Source organism: Pseudomassariella vexata (assembly GCF_002105095.1).
Source record: "Pseudomassariella vexata strain CBS 129021 chromosome Unknown BCR38scaffold_23, whole genome shotgun sequence".
In the NCBI taxonomy this organism is placed as follows: Eukaryota; Fungi; Ascomycota; class Sordariomycetes; order Amphisphaeriales; family Pseudomassariaceae; genus Pseudomassariella; species Pseudomassariella vexata.
The window spans coordinates 441,658-460,921 of NW_024467978.1; the positions used below are offsets into that span (position 1 = coordinate 441,658).

The 19,264-nt window shown below is 50.9% G+C and overlaps 9 protein-coding genes across 9 annotated transcripts; 2 read left to right on the forward strand and 7 right to left on the reverse strand.

Annotated features, from left to right (window-relative positions):
- Nucleotides 1–741: 741 nt before the first annotated feature.
- BCR38DRAFT_118720 (uncharacterized protein) lies at nucleotides 742–2,236 on the reverse strand. The gene is made up of 3 exons (XM_040853450.1): nucleotides 1,796–2,236; nucleotides 1,460–1,725; nucleotides 742–1,402 (listed from the first exon to the last, which is right to left on the reverse strand). The coding sequence occupies exons 1-3, from the start codon at nucleotides 1,941–1,943 to the stop codon at nucleotides 878–880; spliced, it is 939 nt and encodes a 312-aa protein (XP_040710135.1). The 5' UTR covers nucleotides 1,944–2,236; the 3' UTR covers nucleotides 742–877.
- A 3,595-nt stretch (nucleotides 2,237–5,831) lies between these two features.
- Nucleotides 5,832–6,023, reverse strand: BCR38DRAFT_300993 (uncharacterized protein; the record flags this gene model as incomplete). Its single annotated transcript, XM_040854554.1, has 1 exon — nucleotides 5,832–6,023. A coding segment is annotated over one exon (192 nt), but the record flags the coding sequence as incomplete, so codon positions are not given.
- A 281-nt stretch (nucleotides 6,024–6,304) lies between these two features.
- BCR38DRAFT_490715 (uncharacterized protein) lies at nucleotides 6,305–6,767 on the reverse strand (the record flags this gene model as incomplete). Its single annotated transcript, XM_040864558.1, has 2 exons — nucleotides 6,305–6,513; nucleotides 6,584–6,767. The coding sequence occupies 2 exons, from the start codon at nucleotides 6,765–6,767 to the stop codon at nucleotides 6,305–6,307; spliced, it is 393 nt and encodes a 130-aa protein (XP_040710137.1).
- A 702-nt stretch (nucleotides 6,768–7,469) lies between these two features.
- BCR38DRAFT_414572 (uncharacterized protein) lies at nucleotides 7,470–8,043 on the reverse strand (the record flags this gene model as incomplete). The annotated part of the gene is made up of 2 exons (XM_040858948.1): nucleotides 7,470–7,818; nucleotides 7,898–8,043. 2 exons carry the CDS (start codon nucleotides 8,041–8,043, stop codon nucleotides 7,470–7,472), a joined length of 495 nt encoding a protein of 164 aa, XP_040710138.1.
- Nucleotides 8,044–8,976: 933 nt separating this feature from the next.
- Nucleotides 8,977–10,075, reverse strand: BCR38DRAFT_505393 (uncharacterized protein; the record flags this gene model as incomplete). Its single annotated transcript, XM_040864921.1, has 3 exons — nucleotides 8,977–9,183; nucleotides 9,240–9,678; nucleotides 9,806–10,075. The coding sequence occupies 3 exons, from the start codon at nucleotides 10,073–10,075 to the stop codon at nucleotides 9,104–9,106; spliced, it is 789 nt and encodes a 262-aa protein (XP_040710139.1). The 3' UTR covers nucleotides 8,977–9,103.
- Nucleotides 10,076–12,156: 2,081 nt separating this feature from the next.
- BCR38DRAFT_451320 (Mpv17/PMP22 family protein) lies at nucleotides 12,157–13,401 on the reverse strand. Its single transcript, XM_040861455.1, has one exon. The coding sequence runs from the start codon at nucleotides 13,207–13,209 to the stop codon at nucleotides 12,601–12,603; it is 609 nt and encodes a 202-aa protein (XP_040710140.1). The 5' UTR covers nucleotides 13,210–13,401; the 3' UTR covers nucleotides 12,157–12,600.
- A 531-nt stretch (nucleotides 13,402–13,932) lies between these two features.
- Nucleotides 13,933–14,362, forward strand: BCR38DRAFT_118775 (uncharacterized protein). The gene has a single exon (XM_040853451.1). The coding sequence runs from the start codon at nucleotides 14,086–14,088 to the stop codon at nucleotides 14,308–14,310; it is 225 nt and encodes a 74-aa protein (XP_040710141.1). The 5' UTR covers nucleotides 13,933–14,085; the 3' UTR covers nucleotides 14,311–14,362.
- Nucleotides 14,363–14,372: 10 nt separating this feature from the next.
- BCR38DRAFT_118776 (uncharacterized protein) lies at nucleotides 14,373–15,262 on the reverse strand. The gene has a single exon (XM_040853452.1). The coding sequence runs from the start codon at nucleotides 15,179–15,181 to the stop codon at nucleotides 14,735–14,737; it is 447 nt and encodes a 148-aa protein (XP_040710142.1). The 5' UTR covers nucleotides 15,182–15,262; the 3' UTR covers nucleotides 14,373–14,734.
- Nucleotides 15,263–16,495: 1,233 nt separating this feature from the next.
- BCR38DRAFT_505397 (uncharacterized protein) lies at nucleotides 16,496–18,961 on the forward strand (the record flags this gene model as incomplete). Its single annotated transcript, XM_040864922.1, has 1 exon — nucleotides 16,496–18,961. The coding sequence occupies one exon, from the start codon at nucleotides 16,496–16,498 to the stop codon at nucleotides 18,959–18,961; it is 2,466 nt and encodes an 821-aa protein (XP_040710143.1).
- Between the last annotated feature and the right edge of the window lie 303 nt (nucleotides 18,962–19,264).

The following is a 19,264-nucleotide window of genomic DNA, read 5'->3' on the forward strand; positions in this document are numbered from 1 at the left end:
CGGCTATTAGGATGAACATGAGCGGCTGTACCTCTCTCCGAATGCTGACGAGTAGCTCCAGGGCGGCTCCAGTGATGATGTGATGTAATCAAAATCAGCTCATTCGGCCCCAATCTGTAATTTATGACGGCAGTAGGATCTGAAAGTACGGGAGATTGGGAGTTATTTCAGGAAGCATGGTATCATTTATACTGATTAAGGTGGTTGGTTGTAACGGTAGTATACAGAGTGACGTTTCATATCGATCTTCGGGACCGAACCCGCAGCTGTATCGACCATTGAGGGCGGAAATGGGAAAACCAGACTTCGCACTTCGCACCTCGGTATTCCCAATGCTCATACATATGAATTGTTCACCATAAGGGATGGATGGATGCGAATGGCATATTGCCCTCAGTTTCGACATGCGGAGGGATCTGTCAATTAAACCATCACAAGAGCATCACCAGCAGGTCTGCGCCAAACAGTCAATCATCATCATGATGGCATCACGGGAATTTACCAAACAGGTTCCATGTATCCTCTTTGTGCTGCATTTATTCGGCTCTATATCAGCTGGAGAGAGTGCGATCAGTCCTCATGACCCATCTACAACATCCCAATAAAATCATTACGTCATGAAATCAAACACGGCATCCCATGTGGGGGTATTTCTCTTTTCGCTCCTTCCATATGCTGCCTCCAGGTGGTCGTTACATTCACAAAGGTCCTACCTGCTCTGCGAACGACCACCAATGCAATAATGTCAACGCTTGCGGATGTGTTCCATGACACTTCCGTAAGGCTCAAATCCCCTAACTCCGGCCGTAAGAACTGCACAGGCCCGTCATGATGTAGATGCCAGAGGATGCAGGTGAGAATACAACGCCCTAACGCCTCAGATCATTGGTCCGGTCTCCGTTCGCGGCTGCGTTCTGGGCACCATATCTTCATATCGGCGAGCTCGGAGGTCGACGTCGCCGTCTCGCGAAGGTGGAGAAGGAGTGTATGTTGACTTTGGCGAATGTTGCGATGATGAATTGGACGATGGGCTGTACGGCACCGCGGGGAAGTCGTGGAAATTCGGGTTGCCTCGCTCAATGTCGTCTGCAGTGACACGACCAGAACCCGGGAGAGGGTTGGAAATCTGCAGCGTAGCTGAGCCACGAGGTGGGCGAGGCGGGCTGATATTTTGCTTCTTTTGCTGGTCGGTGTGCTTCTTGCGCTTCCACAGCATGCAACAAGCGAGGATGGCTGCGACCACAACGGCAGCACCAACACCGGCTCCGATGCCTGCCTTTGCTGCAGTCGTGAGTCCACCGACGGAGGAAGCCTCTGCAGTGTCTGCACCAGCGGCGGCGGTGCTAGACGCGCTTGATGAGCCCGAGGACGCTGTACCACTGGTAGAAGGGGAAGATGATGCCTACACGAGATCGTTAGCTGTGGTGTCTGGGGTGGGATTGGTATTTTTAGAACTCACGTCGCTTGTCTGACGCGCACCCGAGGCCTGGGCATCTACCGTGGTACTGGTCGGGGATACCGTTGTGGTACCCTTGTCCGATTGGGCCGATGTAGGGGATGATTCAGGGCTCGTAAAACCTGCGGCCGTTTCGCCAGGCTGAGTGGTTGTGCTAGGTGAGGTGACAGGTGAGGTGTCAGGTGAGGTGGTAGGTGAGGTGGTGGTCACAGGCGATGCAGCGGCCGGTGAAGTGGGCTTTGCGGTTGCCGGAGCAGTGGTGGAGATCGCTGCATCAAGTCAGTAATCGATTGCGAAGTGGCTGCGCGACGTGGGGCGCCATTGCAGAATTGGACTTACAGGTGATAGGCCTGCAGGTATCATTGTTGAACGCTAACGAGGCGCCAACCTGAGCCGTCAGCTCGTCTCCGGACAGATTGCAGGCTTGCGTAATGCAATCCCTGATGCCATACTCGACGTCAGGTTGAGCGCGGCATATGCAGTTCATATCCTGCGGAGCACAGTTCAAAGCGACCGGGTTGGCATATAGATTTATCACGCATCCTTTCTGTATTCGAGATGCAGGTGTCAGTCAAAGCGCTATGCAGGTGGAGAGGATGGCAGTCAATTGACTACTGGAAAGGGGAGATAGATGGCGCATTGGACCAATCGCTAGTCGTTGTCTGGGCCAAGAAGATGGGTTCATTGGAGTTCGGGTGACTTACAGCGCATGCGCCAGGTTCGACCGCATTGGCAGAGGCCAGAAGGAGGGCGCCCACGAGAAGGGCAATGTGGAACACCATGTTGGGGCAGCGAATCCAATGGATGCAACTTGGAATTCGGAAGAGTAATTGATCTGGCGATTGGATGATACGAGCTTGTTTTCGAGGTCGCGAGATTGTTGCCGAGTGACGTCCAGAAATGCTGATGGCGGCAATTCGAGGAAAGGCAAGACGTGAAGAGAAGGAAAATCGAAGGGGTATCTCGAAATGATGGTCTGCAACCGAATAGAAATGAATGTACAAGAACGACGACGACAAGAAAAAAAAGTGCTGAGTAGGATGAAAATGAATTAAAGTCCCACAAAGCGGCACATGGTCGTCAGTCAATCCAGTTGCTGTGTTGGGTGTGATGTCAAGTCCGTTGGTGTTGGTGGTGACAGCAGGTGGGCTGCTGCGATTGAAGGCTCCGATCTTCCCGAGAGTGTGCTGGAGAAAAATGGTGACCAAGGCCAAGGCCAAGTTTGTCAAACACCAGACGAGTACGCGAGGTCGAGATTTGGCAATCGCACAAGCGCAGATGAAAGAGCCCGGCCGTCGACTTCGTGGTTCTTGTCGGTCGTGATAGCGAGAGATCCAAATCGATGTGCACCTCCAAAAAGAATATCAGGCCACGACGGGTATCGGTCCAAGACGATGAAACTGGAGTGGGGAAAAGAACGAAAAATATTCACAGAGAAGGGAAGCGACGACCACGATGCTTAAAAGAAAGTAAACAAGGGTTGCCTGTGGCAAAAGAGAGCATGGGGGAGTGAAGTGAACGTGAAGACGAAGTTGTACTGCAGGAAGGAGCAAACTGGGGCTCTCGTGTAAGTCGGGAAAGAGGGCGCACCGCATACGTATAAAACGGAGGGATCCACAAGAGTCCCGAGGGGGTTCGTAGGCTGGTAGGGAAGTTGGTTGGTGGGGACTGTCTAACTCTCTTTCGGGCCTGAGCTGGGCTTGGCTAGATGTTCAGCGTGATGGCTAGCATCAACATCCAGGATGCCCATGAAGCCGTCTTAACTGGAAAGCCACGATGATATGTTGGGTGGCCTGGTCGGTCGCTGTGGCATCTGCAGCGGTTTGTCCGTCGGGCTAAACCTCTACCTCGTATCTACATGCATGATCTTGGGATTGACTGACGACAAAACTCGACGTCACACAAGAGCCAGGGCTAGGACATGCCCCTGTTCAACTTGGGGACACAATCATTATGTGAGATCTATTGTAGCCAACTCTGCAGCCTGGAAGTTTGTGAACCGCCAATCAAGAAGCCACGCTGCTCACTAGGAACCGTGATCACCTCTTCCCTCCGCTGCAGCCTTTTCATCATTGCTGGCATGCGATAATATGGTGGGTGACAAGGCTGCTGCTAGCTGACGATGCAATATCCTCCATCCCTCCAGAAGCCCTCAATTCCAGACTGTCAGAGCAAGTCACATCAATGCACATCTTGGTACTATGGCGGGCCTAGTCTATATGTCAACCTGCGACCGTGTAACACGGGCTTGGGGTCTCCCGGTCTCCTCTTTCCTCGACAACACCCCAAACACGTCCAATTATGATCCAGCATTTTTCCATATTGATTGCAGCAGAAGAATATGATCTGGACTAACGGTGGCAGAGCAACATAAATTTGGACTGCGTCATCGGACGAATTGCAGAATTAAGACATCAGAAATACCTGTTGGAATGCCTGGCCCCCAATGGATGACAGAGCTGACCGACTGACTGACTGACCATGCACAAGATTTTGGAGGCTGACGATGCGGGTATCGCAATTCCGCAGCAGCGGCCCGTCGTTGCAGTCAGGCCAACAGGTCCATGGAGTAGTGTTGGTTGTTTGTTCTCCAACAAACCCTCTGGTTTGAAGTGCTTGCACACAATGCGCAGGGTTACGATTCACAAATGCCCCTCAATTTTTTTTTCGTCACCACGAACGCCAAAAATGGAAGATCGTCACAGGGGGGCCAGCAGGTACAAGTTGAGCCGCTTTCTTCCATAGCGACCTTGATCGTCACTAGTAGCTTGAGTCAAACCAGGTTACTTTGAACTACTTGCCCGACGGCGGGAATATCCATTATTAGACTCGTAAATGATGAGCGAGTCCGGTTTGACAAACCAAACCATCAATTCTAGGAATGGGAACCTATGGGAACCTAGGCCAAGATGGGACGAAGACGGGTTCCTGTTCCAACTGCATGCCCGTTATTCATGCACTTGGTCCAACGCCCACTGACGTCGCTAGCAAAAGTGGGAATCGCAGTGGATTGCGCGTCGAATACAGCGATTTCCATCGTGCTCATTCAATTACAGCTAGTTGTCCGCCAATTACTCAAGTCATTGCCCCTCTCCACCTCTGCTATTGAAACCCAGTGAGCTGATGCCGGCCGAGCGCTTCCAGCATCTCAACTGGCTCGTCAGAATGCAACACTGAGAAGTCCATCTCCTCGCAACAGCCCAGCTTGCCCGATTTATTGGATGCGGCTGCGGTAGCGGTAAGGCGATCAGTGCTCGTTTGACACTGGTTTGTCCCCTAAGACGATTACAGGAACGTGTTGTCGCTAGCCCTAAGCAGCGCGCTGTCGAAATCTGCTCCGACGACGACGGGAACCTTAAATTGACAGGAGTGCGTTAGGTTAAATGTTTAGCTTTACATTCCATGAGCCGCAATAGCGCGTGAAGGAAATGCGCATAGTTTCATCTCTACGGCTTACGCAATTGGTGCACTCTCGTCCAATTGATGAGATGACAGGCAGCACACAAGCAAGTTGGACAACATGCGCACGACGTCAGCACCGCACCTGAAATCTCGCAAGCACCCGATATCACAACCCAGGGCCTTGGGTCCTCATCTGTCGGCCGGATATCAAGGACTCCTTCCGCCTATGTCGGATTGATATCTTGTCAAACCGTGAGGCATCATTGCTTCTCTCGCGACTGCCACCCATCTCGCACGTTTCACGCCAATTGGCCGAAACAGGACAATGAAAGCCAAATTCGCCAAATCTGAGATGGCTCTTCACTATCTGCACCAGCGTCTCCGTAATAGCTAACGCCGTCCCTGCGTTTGAAGATCTCCTGCCGCTCTTCCGACGGCGAATGTGGCCCGAGTTCGCCGTTCTGAAGAACCTCAGCGTGGGCGTGATCTGCTCACTAGCAGCAAACATCTGGCGCCTCTCAGCAGAGATCATCCGGGGACCTCATTAGCCGGAAGACGGCCACGCCTCACGCTGGAAAATGTGTTCGCGGTACGTCACGTAACGCGATATGACATTGCAGCACGTGAAGTGACACTTGAAGAACTCCCAAGTTGTGATTTCATTTCTCCTTCCTGTAGGAAGCCGCGTGACGCGTCTCAAAGTCGGTTTGCTCCAACATCGCACTTTGGCGGCTCCCGACACGAGAAGATGATTGACAGGGTCAACATCTACCTTCACAGCAGATCTCGCCGGAGAGTTGTCTGATCGGATCGCCTGACTCAGGGCGTCGTCACCTCGACGCTGGGGCGACAGGGCAGTTTGACTGCGCCCCATTTCAGCGTCCCTGAGAGTTCATGCATTATCACGGGGTGAAGACAGGCCTACCATAATACAAGTGAATCGAAATACTTCCAGCGAGGACCCTGTTGACTCCTGCACTTCAACGCCGCCACTCCACACTTTCTTGATTCGTCGTGAAGCCTCCATATCTTCTGTGGGGTCACCCTCGATTAGAAACAGATCCGCTCGCAAACCAGCAGCAATGACGCCTCGGTCAATGAGCCCGAAGTGCTTGGCAGGGAGGGATGTCGCGGCTGGCAAAGCCACGATCGCTGACAAACCAGCCTACAGGAGGTGTTCAAATTCGCGATGCAACCTGTCAATGGACACTGCCAACCCCGGGGACGAGTTGCCACCCTGGCATTCTCGAGCTTCGCAACCGGCTGCAGGCCCTTTTCTGACGCCTATACTATCATGGTCGTGTCGGCACCACGATGGTGTTTTGCTGGGCAACTCGAGTGGCGACCTAGTCGTCGATTACACGGTCCATGCAAGCGTACGTGACGACGTCGATGGAGGCATCCAACGCCCGCTGGTGTGCAGCGAAGTGGGCAGATGGGCGATGCTCAGCTTGCCGCAAACTTGTTGAGCATGATCTGGCTGAACCCGGCCTCATCGGCGCTAATCTCGATGTTGTCCCCCCGCCCCCCCGCCCCCTCCGCGATCAGAACTTGCACGAACTCAGCCGCGTCATCTTTATCTTCAACGGGTGGGGTCGGCAATTCCGTGCTGTTGAACATATTATCATGCCTGGACCCTCGCACGCACGGCGAGGCTGGATCCAAGGTATTGCGCTGAGTTCTTGCGGGAGCGGAACGGCTGTATAGAGCTGCATGAAGCCATACCTAGCACCGCTGCGATGCTGTGACTGCCGTACAGGTCTAGCTCCTCGGACTGCGACCTGTGGACATGGCAGTCGATGAGGCTGGGCAGGAGAGTGCAGCCCGTGCCATCGATGACAGCTGACTCGGGGTCTTTGATGAGCGTCCCGTCAAAGATAAGTTCGTTTCGAAACGCAATATCCGGCATTGTTTCTCGTTAGATGCCGGTTTCGGTTGGTTGCTGGTGTTGGTTGGTTTGATTTGAGGTGAGATGAGACAATCGGCCAAGGTGTCTTGCGAGGCCCATACATCCTGAATGAGCTTTCTTGACACTGTTTCGGTGCTTCTTATATGCCGCTGGCATCTTTGCGCTGTCAAATCCTGACGTGCCATCTTCCTCCCCAATTTTCCGACTGTCCTCGCCCGGAATATGGCCCTCGGCCCCGAGTGGGGCCGTAGCTGTCAATGAGTCTGCAGGCCGGCGAGACGCGACGGCTTTTCGCACAGTATTGCCGTCGCAGCAAACAGCATGTCGGCATTTGTGTTGCTGACAATTCTCTCACAGCGACAGTATTGCGAGGGTACTGCCACTTTTACTGTGGGTGGAGACTAGCTACGGCTCGGCACTGACTTGATGATTCATGGCAGAAGCGTTCGAATGGTTGCGGTGATCTTCCCATCCGCATAGCTAGACAGACTCGCCTATCAGGTACAGCACGCAAGGAGTTTGAAAGTTAGGATTGCTCACCGCATTTGGCGGTCCTTGCAATCATGCCAAATGGTCTGATCCATTATGAGGTTACTTGATAGCGACATCTAGCTCACTGCCCAGCAGACGTGATCGAAGTCTGAAGAGTCTCCTGTACACTATTCTACACACCCTTGCCCCCCACGCTCCACCCCATAATCATTATGAAGCCCTCCTCCGCGTATTCCCATCCCCCTTCCCCGCCTTAGGTCTTTCATTCAGCGCCCCTGACGCCCAAGGCAACATCGCTGCGTAATTCCGACTAAACTCAGAGTGCCTCCTGATCTCGTCCTCCTCCTCTGGACTAGCCGGCCTTGGCGCCCAGTACGGACACCCATCGTCCAGACTCCCTGCAATGGGTGCGCTCGGCACATTCATGTGCGCTGCTGAGTCAACCAGGACTATCTCGCGGGCCTCGGCATGCAGATCTGGGACGGTGGTTACCCCGAAGAGGAGCTGCATGTTACCGAGCGTATCTTGGCCGGTTACTATGAGGCGGCGGAGGGGGTAGCTGGGGTTCGTTGTTAGTATTTGTGTATGTGTTACTGGGTGCTGGGCCAGGCAAATGCGGTGCGAATGAGAGGACTTACAGAAGACTGCTTTCGAGACCACCGGGACTGCCTTGGGGGAGATTCAGATTCAGACTCTCTGCTAGGGCGCGGGCTTCTTCGTTGAGGTGCGCTTCGTAGACCCAGTGGTGCTGAGCTTGGACGGTTATGCTGGGACGGCGGGGCATTTTCTCTTACACGATGAAGATGAAGGAACTGCCTGCAAAATTTCTACAACCTTGTCGAGACGTACAAATATGGGGAAAAAAACAAACAGGACAATACAAGACGAAGAGAATATATGTGCGCCGCATAGCCGTCTGTGGTTGCCAAACCAGAGCCACGCCATCCCGTCGCTGAGTTGCACCAGAAGTCGATGTTGGTTGTCATTACGCCGGATTTACTTAATGGACGCAGCGTTGGATATGTCCTTACTTAATGGGATGCACACCGCCGCGGAGAGCCCTGAACGTGGGGGGTTTCTCTGGGGTAATTAGCGTGGTTGCGGCTCACGGGTGATGTGCCGGGTACCTAAATAATCGGGGGCTAGTAGATCCACGTGATCTGGCGCCAACTGGGGTGTAGTGGTGTTATTGGACCTACAACATCGCATTATCTTGAAGTGGACTATCCGGCCCGCCAAAATCGTCCAGAGAGGGGATTTGGCCAGAAGGGTCTCAAGTGCTTGGAGTCATGCAAGTCAACACATCAGAAGAGAACGAGGTGGGCCCAATTTTCGGGTGATGTTCGTCATGCCACGTACCAAGAGTTGGTGACAATTGCCAAGGATTCAGCTCACATGGTCCAACAGGTATCACCCCATAATCCGCATGCCAAGGCTGTACTCTCGGGACTCAGGACGTGAGTTTGAGCAGAGCGACGTCATGTCGGCAAAGTCCAGTACACGCGTTATGCATTCGGGTATAGGGGGAATCCATTCGCATAAAGATTCCGTTCGCAGAATAATGCTCACACTGACGGCTTACGAAGAGTAGAACTACAACAGCACCGCATGGTTGGAAAGTAAGAATCACTGACGTCTCATTCGTACAATGGCCTTGCCGCGGTGAATTTTACGTGCGCAACTCCATCTTAGAACCACAGTATCACAGAGTCAAGCTGGTAAAATTGAGTCAACTACCCATGAGCTAATAGTGGCATCGCATCGCATTATTTGTCACAAAGAATGATCAACATGACCGCGTCCACATTTCCAGCTCACAACATTATAGGAAATTGGTCGGGATCTCACATACCCATACCCATACCGATACCCATACCAGATGGGAGGTCATCCAAAGTCACCGAGCCAATGTCAATAGGGAGGACTATCTCATATTAGCCAGGACCACGGGACATGCGGTCATAATGAAGTCCGACTTACTGTTAGGCATCTTCCCACAAACCCCGGTCAATTTCTCGTCCTTCCTTTGCTCATCCAATCTGGTCTGCGCCTTGGCAGCTCCATCTTTGAACTGTTGCACTTGAGTCGCATTATTAGCGAAGTGCGCGTTGAGCGCCGCATCATCACTAGCCAGCTTGACAAACTGCGTCATTATCTTCTGGCCAATGCAGCGCACGTCAACAGTCGAGTCACAGAACCCAGATTCGGTAGCGTTGGCTTTGACGGCTTTGGCTTTGTCGTCCAAGGCAGCTGAGAGTTTCTTGAGCATGTCGACATTCTGCGGGTTAGATTTCGTCATGGCGTCTACGGCAGTTTGGTTGGCGAGGATGTTGTTGAGTTGGGTGACGGCTTGAGATTCGAGACAATCGGTGACTTCGTTGTCAGTGGCAATAGTAGGTTGGCAGTTGTCGACAGTAGCCTAAAAAGTGACGATTAGTTGGTGATACGTCTTACCACTGGTCTGAATCCAGGGGTCTCGTGCGGATGAACACGCACAGCGAAAAGATCGGCTGGGAAACAATGATATTAGATAGAATTGTGCTGACCTTGTTCGCCTTGATAGGATCCATCTGGGCATTGAGTATGCTCACGAGAGCCTGGGACATCTGCGCCTTGCTGGGATCCCCGCCCGTCAAGGCGTCCACGACTTTGGGATTGTTGGCGAGGTCAATGATGTTGGTGAAAAGGGAGAGCTGATGGCATTGGCCCTGGGGTGAATTATCCAGCTTCTTCATCAGTATGCCAAAAAGGCCCACCGCGCCCATCTGGGCGAAGGCACCGGTGGTGAGGGTTACGAGAACAAAGAGCGACCTCATTTTGGATTAGGATTAATACGATGAGGATGAAACGGTGGCTGATGGTGGGTACGTAAAGGTGGATGAGCGACGACTGAAGAAAGCGATGCAAGACCAAGCTTGACTGTGAAGCGGAAACTTGAGTGTGAACCTGAGCATTGACGGTCTCCAAAGAAGCGAAGTTATATGGCCACGTCTGTAGATCTTATAGAAGCCATCACTGAGATCTGTTCTATCAAATATGATTACCGTGCCATACCAACAATGGCTATGTATATGTGCGGATTTGTTTGTCCTAATGTTTGCCCATGTTCGGAGTGGTCGGTTTGATCGGACGAAGTGCTATTAGCTCGAGATGCGTTTCAAGGGCTATAGAGTTGAATGAAACGACACAGAAGTTGCCGCATCTAGAAGTCCAACGTTTATGCACGTACCATTTGGAGCTTAAGAGGCATGGACCTATCTTCACCGCGATCCAACAAACTTTGGAGGGGTTCCGAGTTAGTCATTGACCACTAGCATCGACGAGTGAGAGCAAGTTAGATCTCGGGGAAGAAATACCGGAGGCACTGCTCTGTGGTCTAGAATTTAAATTCAAAAAGAGATAGCAGATCATCCAACCTGCTGTCTGTGCTGGACATGGGAGCATGTAGTGAGCAACAATAACCGACACACCCCTTATAACTCCACATCTGATCTTTGCTGAATGCTGCTGTGAAACAACAGACATCGGGAGATCTGACTCGAAGCCTCCTTCGGTGATTATTATCATTTCACATCGTTATCATTAATACGAATCTATGCGGATGGACTCAGATTGCTGCAAATCTTGGCATCACCCACCGTGGCTCGTTCATTCCTGAATTTGTCACACTACGAATATGCCGCCAATATGTTCAAACGAACAAATCTACTGCCAGTTTCAATGCCCCTTCCTTTCGCATTGGAGGTGGGCCAGGTTGAATAACACAGAGCCAAGACTGGTGGCCCATCAGAAATATCGAATATAATCCGCTCTAACAGGCACGCCCGGATCATGGGACTAATTTAGTGCGAAGACATAATCCTTCTGACCGACCCGAAAATTAATCCCCAGAGGCGTAGGCTTCAATAGATCCTTGGCACAAGTGAGGATGCCGCCGCTGACACCACCCCAGAAGTTGTCGCTAGCCTTAAATTTAGGAATCCCGGTTGGGGTGTCGTCAAAGGTATGTTATACGTCGGCCACATTTTCTATGTCTTCAGGGGGAGGTTCTTGGTGCAGGACTGTGTCATATCTAATGGACCAAAGGATTGTTGACGAAATGTATTGGCCCAAGATTCTGAAATATTGTCGATGAGACCGGCAAGCGCGAAGTCAAAGTTATTGTATTGAAATTGCTGTCGGAATGGGTTGATGGGAACCTGGTCGTTGAGGAACTTCATGCTATACTCGTGGGCGATGACGTTATTGTCACTGCCGAGACAGAAGTCGCCAAGTGATCAAACTCGGAAGAACTTCCACAACAGGGAGATTCCAGTTGATATTGTTTGTATCGTAAAAAAAGTAGCGAGGGGCAATGCTGGACAATGCTGCGGAAAGGTTGGTTGGTGAACAACTGGGCAAAATGGGTTGCTCTGACACACAGGAGGCTTCGCAGCCACATCTCGATAGCCGAAGTTGGCACATCAAGACAACCCGGCCTACCCAGCGATCTGGAGCAGTTCTTCAATCTTGGAATTCAGTGCAGGAAGTTGGTCGGCCAAAAGTTTAGGCGACGGGCGGGCTGCTTGCTAAGCAGAGCGAAAGCGTCAGCCGGATAACAATGGGACTCGAGACAACAAACCTAACCCCATAAGCCTCCGCATCTACTCAGCCATAATGAATCGACTGCTGCGGATCCCAAGTGCGAGAGGCAGACGGCACTGAGATTTGATGACGGACGTGACGAGAAACGCGGGGATCAAGCAAGGGAATGCTGGTTAGATCGGCCGCATTCCAGTAGACTGCAGGTTGGTTGTGTACCAGCTCTGCCAATGCTACCATTACTACAATCTGGCAAAATCGAATCCACATGTGCGTTCAAAGGTAAAAAGAATAGCGAGAGAGGAAGGCACATGCTGTCTAATTAACTCTATTTCATTCTTCTACTCCCTTACGAGCCAAACAGAGCCTTTGGGTTCTTATTAGTTCCCAAGTGTTCATCATGCGACTATGGAGCTAGCAGCTTCCTAAACCTGCTCACACCTGTCCAATTGAGGTCCTCCTAGACACCGGGAATAAAGCCTTGCCGAAAACTCATACCAACATATCGGCATGTTACTGAGCTAGGTCCTCGCAGAATATTGCCTTGAGACCTACATGAACATCCAATGAGCATGCCTCGTGGCATATTGAAAGGAGTACAAGCTGCCAGTAACTCTAAAGTGCATATCCTATACCCTGATCCTACAATCCAGTTGACTCCCACTCGCAAAGCCACCCGCAAAGCCACTCGCAAAACCCCTTCCTAGGGACCAGATCAAACAAAACCACCTTCTCCGCTACCCAACCCAGATCGCCAACGTCACCTCGCCATCGAAACCAAACTCAAAAAAATATTCCACCCAAACCCCACACAAGAAGCCACAATAACCCTCGACTTAACGGGCACCCAGTAAAAATTGACCACACAAACCGCCGGCCAAATCGTCCACCCCGCCTTAATCAACCCCCACTCCTTCTCCTTCACGACATCCAAGACCATGGCGAAAGTCGCCAACCGCGCCACGTTCGTAATGACCAGAAAAATCGCAATCATGACCGGCAACCCCACCGTCTGATCCACAACGACCTTGGCCCAGATATTGCGCCAGCTGACCTTTAACTCGCCGTTCTGCGTTGCCGGTACCGGCGGGGCCTCATATTTGAGCAACGACTCCGGGTCGTCATCTGAGTGTTTGGCGATGAAAGTGACTGTCCACGTGGGGAAGCTGTGTTCTAGAAAATGGTGCCACGCGTACCCGACATTGGCACCGATGAAGCCGAAGATGGCGAACTCGAAAATGCGCTGCAGGTCTAGAGGCGTGGGGATGCTACCGGGTGGTGTTCGCCATCGCGAGGCGAGTTGGGCGGTTAGGTTGGCGCCGGCTTTAAGGAGTGTGTTTTGGAAGGCGGTTGCAAGGAGGGAGGGCATGGCCGGTTGCTAGCTTGCGGGATGCCCTGCAGCCCTCACTCTCTTGTTAAAAATGAAATAAATGAACGTGGGACACTGCTGGTGGGAAGATATGTCGTTGGATTCGAGATGAGGCCGGCTAACGTGCTGGGATAATGATAGACGCGGTTCGATAAGGATACATCTCACACGACAAGTGGACCAACAGGCAGGAGGGAACCCAACCACTCGGTAAAGTTAGCCCCTTTTCGTTGGGTAAGATGCGACGCCGTTTCAGCAATGTCCCGCCCGGCGTTTTCCGAAATAGGGCCCTTGGCGTGTGGGGTGGGCTGGGGTCCCACGCGAAATGATTATTCTTGGTTCGATTTCGTGATTTAACTCTAACTCCCCTTTCTTCACCTGAACTTCAGAGTACACCCGACTGCTTTCTGGCCTGGCACGGAATGCAAACGGGTCCTCGCGGGAAATGTATACTTTGGAGTTGGCATATCATGCGGGTACGCTTCGGGACTTACGTCAAACCTCACTAGTTGCGAATCCCCCTGTGCAGATGCAGGCCAGCCGCATCGACTTCGGCATATTCGAGGATGAAATTATTGCCGAATCCAACTCATATTGACACCCAATGTCCAGATTCAGAGTTCATTCGGACGCAGATGCAGTTCTGGTTCAACATGAGTACGGTGTGGCTCTTACGTCACCTCTGTGGAGGATAGCACGGTCCAGTGGGAATACCAACCGAGGTGTAAGTCGATTCTCCAACCTGAGAGTCCTCTCTGCATAGTGTGATCAACGAGACTAGACTTTAGCAATCTCTTGGCACATCTGCCCCCAAATGCGCCTTCGGTTTGCCGCCATCGTCACCGGCCCGCTCATCCCGACCCTCGCCGTGGGACAATGCGTTCGCCTATAGGAACAGTCCCTTCATGTCTTTCCCTCGTATCGTCTCCTCTTCTCGTATTGGCTCATGGATCTCAAAGAACCACGACATGTGGCTTGGATCCGAGACTTCCAGTATCCGTCGTTACTGCGCAGGGCCGTGTTGATGTGGCAGGACCCCATCAGAACAGCCAAGCTGTGTACGCGGCTCCATTACAACCGCATTGTGGAAGTATTACCTGAAAGATTTAAGATTTAATACCAGCTGCATTAATATCTTTGAGACGTGTCTGAGGGAGATAAATAGGTTATTCAACGTGAAGACGTCTTTAGCCATATAGTTCCCCCGAAAACCATATAGTCCAGCTGTCACCTGTGGCTGCCGTGGACGTTAGCTTCAACAAAACTACCACAATTCCGCATGCATCATTTCACACAGAGTACGAGACGTCTGCTGCACATGGGGCAACTGAAGCTAGGCTCAAAGCATAGTGTGCTGATCTCTCATTTCCCGATCCCCGGTCCAACTATCATATCCGGTGCTGATAGTGATAAGTGTCGATTGGCGGCACAAGATACACGCCAAGTTCGAGCATGGAAGTGTTCACACATATACAAAATATCCTTCCACCTAACCTAGGTGATATCACTTCTGTCGAATGGGCCACTAAATATCACAGACAGGTACGATCCACGCAGTGGCAGGGGCTGAGTTTCGGAGAAAGGGTGCCGGAGACTTAAGTCCGAGCTTATATGCTATATAGTAGTGGTGATATCGTTGTGGTCTACTTTGGTGGCGTACGTGCTGCGGTGGAGGACGAAAGGAGAGGAAAGGGTGTGGCTGTTTGCTGGGAAGTGCTACATCAAAGACTTGATAAAGTGCAAGCACATTAGTTATTGGGTTCGAGATGGAAATGCGGCAAAGGCGCATGTTTGTGTTGGCCTGAGGTACTAGCAGGTGGGCTAGCTGGTGACTTCGAGTCAGGAGCAGATATGGCGGAACCATTGAATTGCATCTGTGAGTATTGCAAGAAACGCAAGACTTGATAAAGAGTGATGATTTAGAAGGTGCCTTGGATAAGTCTTCTGGAAAGTCAGGACCTCTGCTTGCCATGCATGCAGCTTTAAGCCGGATGGAACTCAAAGGCAAACGAACGAGACCGAAGAGATCTAGGATTCCAATCTGAGACTAGCCATGATTGTATGGGTTATCAGTAATTCTACAAAGCTCTGACTTGATGGAAAGTCCTTCAAGAACCTGGGAAGGGGAAGATTACGGGCGGTTTGTAAATTTGCTCCGCGTAAATATGTTTCTAATGTCAAGTTGGCCACATGGACAGAACGCTGCTCGCAAAGCTGAGATGGAAATCGGGACTTTTGGAATGATAAAAGTTAGGAACTTTTTCTTGAACTTGACAAATTATTTTTGAAGGGAGGAAGTATATAGTGATATATTTGTTTCAACATTCACGTGTTTATCTGGTGTATGTGGGTGGGATAGTGTAGTGTCTGTGGCAAGGAGTCTGCTTCTACTTGTGAAATTTTAGTGACGACATCGTCAATATTACTGACCTGTATGGGACTAATCTAATGATTTATGGTAGTGAAAGAGGCCTCCTCCCTATTTACCTCAAGCACTCCCAGCCTTTCAACTCCATTTGGTGCCTCCCTTATCTTCAAATTCCAAAATACCTAGTGTCCCAATGCTTGCCAGCCCAGGCAACCAAAGTTATCCGAAAATCATCATCCTAAATTGTCTGAGATCTTTGCAACAAATATTCTTATCCTCTGTTGCCTGATTTTGAGCCACTTTCTAAAGCTCGTAATCAAGCTAGCTGCTTGCTGAGCTTGGTCGAGAGTGGCGAAGAGGTGAAGGGGACGACCAAATTGCCCTTCCATCACCGGCTCATCACACCCAGCCTCACATTTCCGTTTCCTCGAGCTTTTCCTATTTGCTTTTCAACCAAAACAACGCAAAAGGGTATAAGATACGTCCCAAGCACCAACAATCCGGTCACCCGCAGCTGCTCCGAGTTTGTGCCTGGCCATTTGCTAAAGTTGAGTCTCAACCTCAGGCGTCCGTACCTAAGGCGTCTGTTTGCATCCAACCCGATCCCACTATTTTATGGGTGAACGAATATTTTCATGGTTGCCCACGTCTGCCTCGCACTCGACAATTAAATTCTCCAATTCAAAACATCTCACCTCCACCTACACCGCAAGCTTTCCACTCTGGTGCTTCAATAACATCACGAAAACAAGAGCTAATGCTCCTTCCAACACAGAACTGAAGTTGCAGACGCGTTCATCTGTCATCCCTGACGACTATTGGAGCCAAGTTAATGGTCGTGCTGGTTCCATTGGTTGGTTTCTGGAATAACCTATCCCCTCCAGTACCATGCGGCTTGGACTCAGACTAGCCATCTAGATGTCATCGTCATTCAACCTGCATCGAGGCCCAAGGGGCGGGCGCGCAAGCTCCCGTAGCACGGATCGTGCACGACATGGTTGGTCTGACACAAAGGGACCTGACAGCTATGGATACGACGCGTACCATCCGAACACTCGCCTCAGAAACTACGACGTTCGACCCCAGGGCGCGTGCCTTCCGTACAGAGAACGCCCTGAGAACAACCCACACCCTTCGTACACTCCACACTCCCAGCACACTGAGTACACGCAACGCCATCAGTACAGTCCACGACCCGCCGGCCAGCAATATAGTACACGTGATCATTCAGCAAATCAATGGTTCGCCTACGGACACCGGGCTCAATCACCTCAAAGACAACAAATGGAACAGATTCCTGCTGATGTCAGCAACGCTCGTCAACGTGCTAACAACTACGTGGATAGAGACGTATTCGTCACTGACCAAGTCAACATCCATGAGGCGAGTCCGTTGCAAAATCTTGACCAGGGTACCAATCAGGAGAAATCTCACGAACAGACTGCTGCGGCATACACTGGGGCGGCTGATGCTGCGTTCAAAGCTGCCTTCCCGTTGGCTTCATCCACTGGTGCAGCTGATGCTATGCTCGATTCTGTTGCTGCACATGTGCTTTCCGAACCCACTGCAGCTGGTGCTGGCAATAACCAGCCAAGCGCTGCTGCCGATCTGCAGTCCGGCGGCCCTTACATCGATAGCGACATTGCCATGTCAGATCATCGTGCAGCATACCCTCAAAAGATCTCTGGCATCGACAGTCTGCATGCTGCAATGAATGGTAAAGCTATTATCCCGACAAAGGTCCAAGACAGCAACGTAAAGAAGAGACAACGACTATCTAGATCCCCGTCCACCTCTCCAACCAAGAGAAACATGACCAAGGAGGCCAGGATCACTGCAGCTTATGATCATACCAATGCTTCAGAGTCATCTCAACCCAAGAAGAAGCAAAGAATTTCTGCAGTACCTAAAATACTTTCCGGACCCCTTGCGCAGAAGGAGAAGAAGGCACCCGCTAAGCCCAAGGCACGCACTGATGTCAAGACAAGGCGCATGTTGTCAACCTCGCATGAACCCGAGCATGCGCCGCCGAAGATCGAATTAAAAACTAGCACTAATTGCAGAATTATGGACAGAGCGAAATTTATTCCGCAACCCTCCCGGTTATGTTCAAATGAGTATTCATATGAACCAGACCATACAAGTGGTGATAGAAAAGAAAAGGAGCCCAGAGGCAGGGCTACCACCAAGAGCAGAGATATGAACAATGCGGAATTCATTTCGTCCCGGTCTCAATCTCCTCTGCACCAGAGTTCGACTGAATCAAAGCATATCGATGTCAAACAGAAGCGAAAGAGCCCGAAAGGAAGATCTACTGCTAGCGAGCACATAAGTATGGGCAGTGCAGCATCTGTTCCCTCACCATCTCCTGAGCGTGAGCGTGAGCGTGCAAGCTCATCTGAATCAAAGTGTGCAAATGGTAAAGGAAAGGGAAAGAATCTGAAAGGAAGAACTACAAACAAGAACAAGAGCCTGAATGTCGCTGAGTCTTTTCCCTCACGTGCCTCATCGCTTTCGCCTGAGCCAGAGCACACAGACGGTAAACGCAAGGGGAAGAAGACTGACAAAATTTTACATACAAATTCCTTGTCAGACAGCTCCGTCAACTCTCCCTCGCCCTTGCCTGAGCGCCAACATAAGCACCTGCAAGGTATAAACCCCAAGCCGAAGAAAGCAAAGGCAAACGCAGCGACAAGACGTCGATCAACCCAAGATGACGATGATGAAGATGAACATCACAAACCTTCCATGTCCCACTTCCAGGGACGTTCTGCCATTCGGATTGATAATCGTTACAAATCACCGTTTCACATTTCCCCAATGGACACCTTCAAGGTCAATCTGAAACGGCAAATAGAATTGATGAAGATCTGCACGTCCCTCGAGAAGAAGTACTATGAAGTGGACGACGACGAGATGCTTCCCAGTGAGGAGTTCTGGACGGAGGTAATGGACAAATACAACATCGAAAATGATCAAAAGGGCTTTTCGGACTGGCGCTTCCTAAGGGATTGGGTCAACGAGAAGTGCGAACACCGATATAAGATGATCAAAGAACGAGATCTCCCTCCCCCGACCGGAAAGAAAGAACCCTTGGCTGTGTATACCGACAAATGGTGCCGCGTCATGATCAAACACAAATATCATCGCGCAAAGGAATGCGTCAGGGCTGGGTTGTTTGCCATTGTCCAGAACCAGCTCCGTGCGTCACTACGAACCTTTGCGGCCAACGCCGCGGTTGGCAGTTGCAGAGATCGCGAAAGTATGATTGACAAATTTGTTGCGGACTTGGAGAAAGCTGTTCAAATCAGCATTGGTAACAGCACCAGCAACGACACAGGTACTGGCAACAGCACCGGCAGTTATGCCTCGAGGCTGAACTAAATATTTCCAGCCACACTCGTTGTATTATCTAATGTATTGCAAAGTTGCTTCAGGAATCAACAGCCTGTTATATATACGATTTGAGAGAGCATCGGTTCATTCCAGACTTTTCTTCCGCAAAGCAACAATTCATTCCATATACCATTCTATGGAGCAACTCAACCATTTCCCTGCATACTCCATGGAGTAACGGCTCATATTGATATGAGTTCCAAGGATGGAACAGTTCATTGTATTGTTTATTTCATCTGGAAACAAGGCAGACGACAAAAATTGGCTCCTACAAGCATATACTGCAAGGAT

What these genes read in the sequence shown, in the direction of transcription:
- BCR38DRAFT_118720 (XM_040853450.1), bottom strand. Translation starts at nt 1,943, where the DNA reads ATGAACTGCATATGCCGCGCTCAACCTGACGTCGAGTATGGCATCAGG. An exon ending in TACCTGCAGGCCTATCACCT is followed by an intron (nt 1,726 to 1,795) that starts GTAAGTCCAATT and finishes GACTTGATGCAG; the next exon opens with CGATCTCCACCACTGCTCCG. An exon ending in GTGCGCGTCAGACAAGCGAC is followed by an intron (nt 1,403 to 1,459) that starts GTGAGTTCTAAA and finishes GATCTCGTGTAG; the next exon opens with GCATCATCTTCCCCTTCTAC.
- BCR38DRAFT_451320 (XM_040861455.1), bottom strand. Translation starts at nt 13,209, where the DNA reads ATGCCCTCCCTCCTTGCAACCGCCTTCCAAAACACACTCCTTAAAGCC.
- BCR38DRAFT_118775 (XM_040853451.1), top strand. Translation starts at nt 14,086, where the DNA reads ATGCGTTCGCCTATAGGAACAGTCCCTTCATGTCTTTCCCTCGTATCG.
- BCR38DRAFT_118776 (XM_040853452.1), bottom strand. Translation starts at nt 15,181, where the DNA reads ATGGCAAGCAGAGGTCCTGACTTTCCAGAAGACTTATCCAAGGCACCT.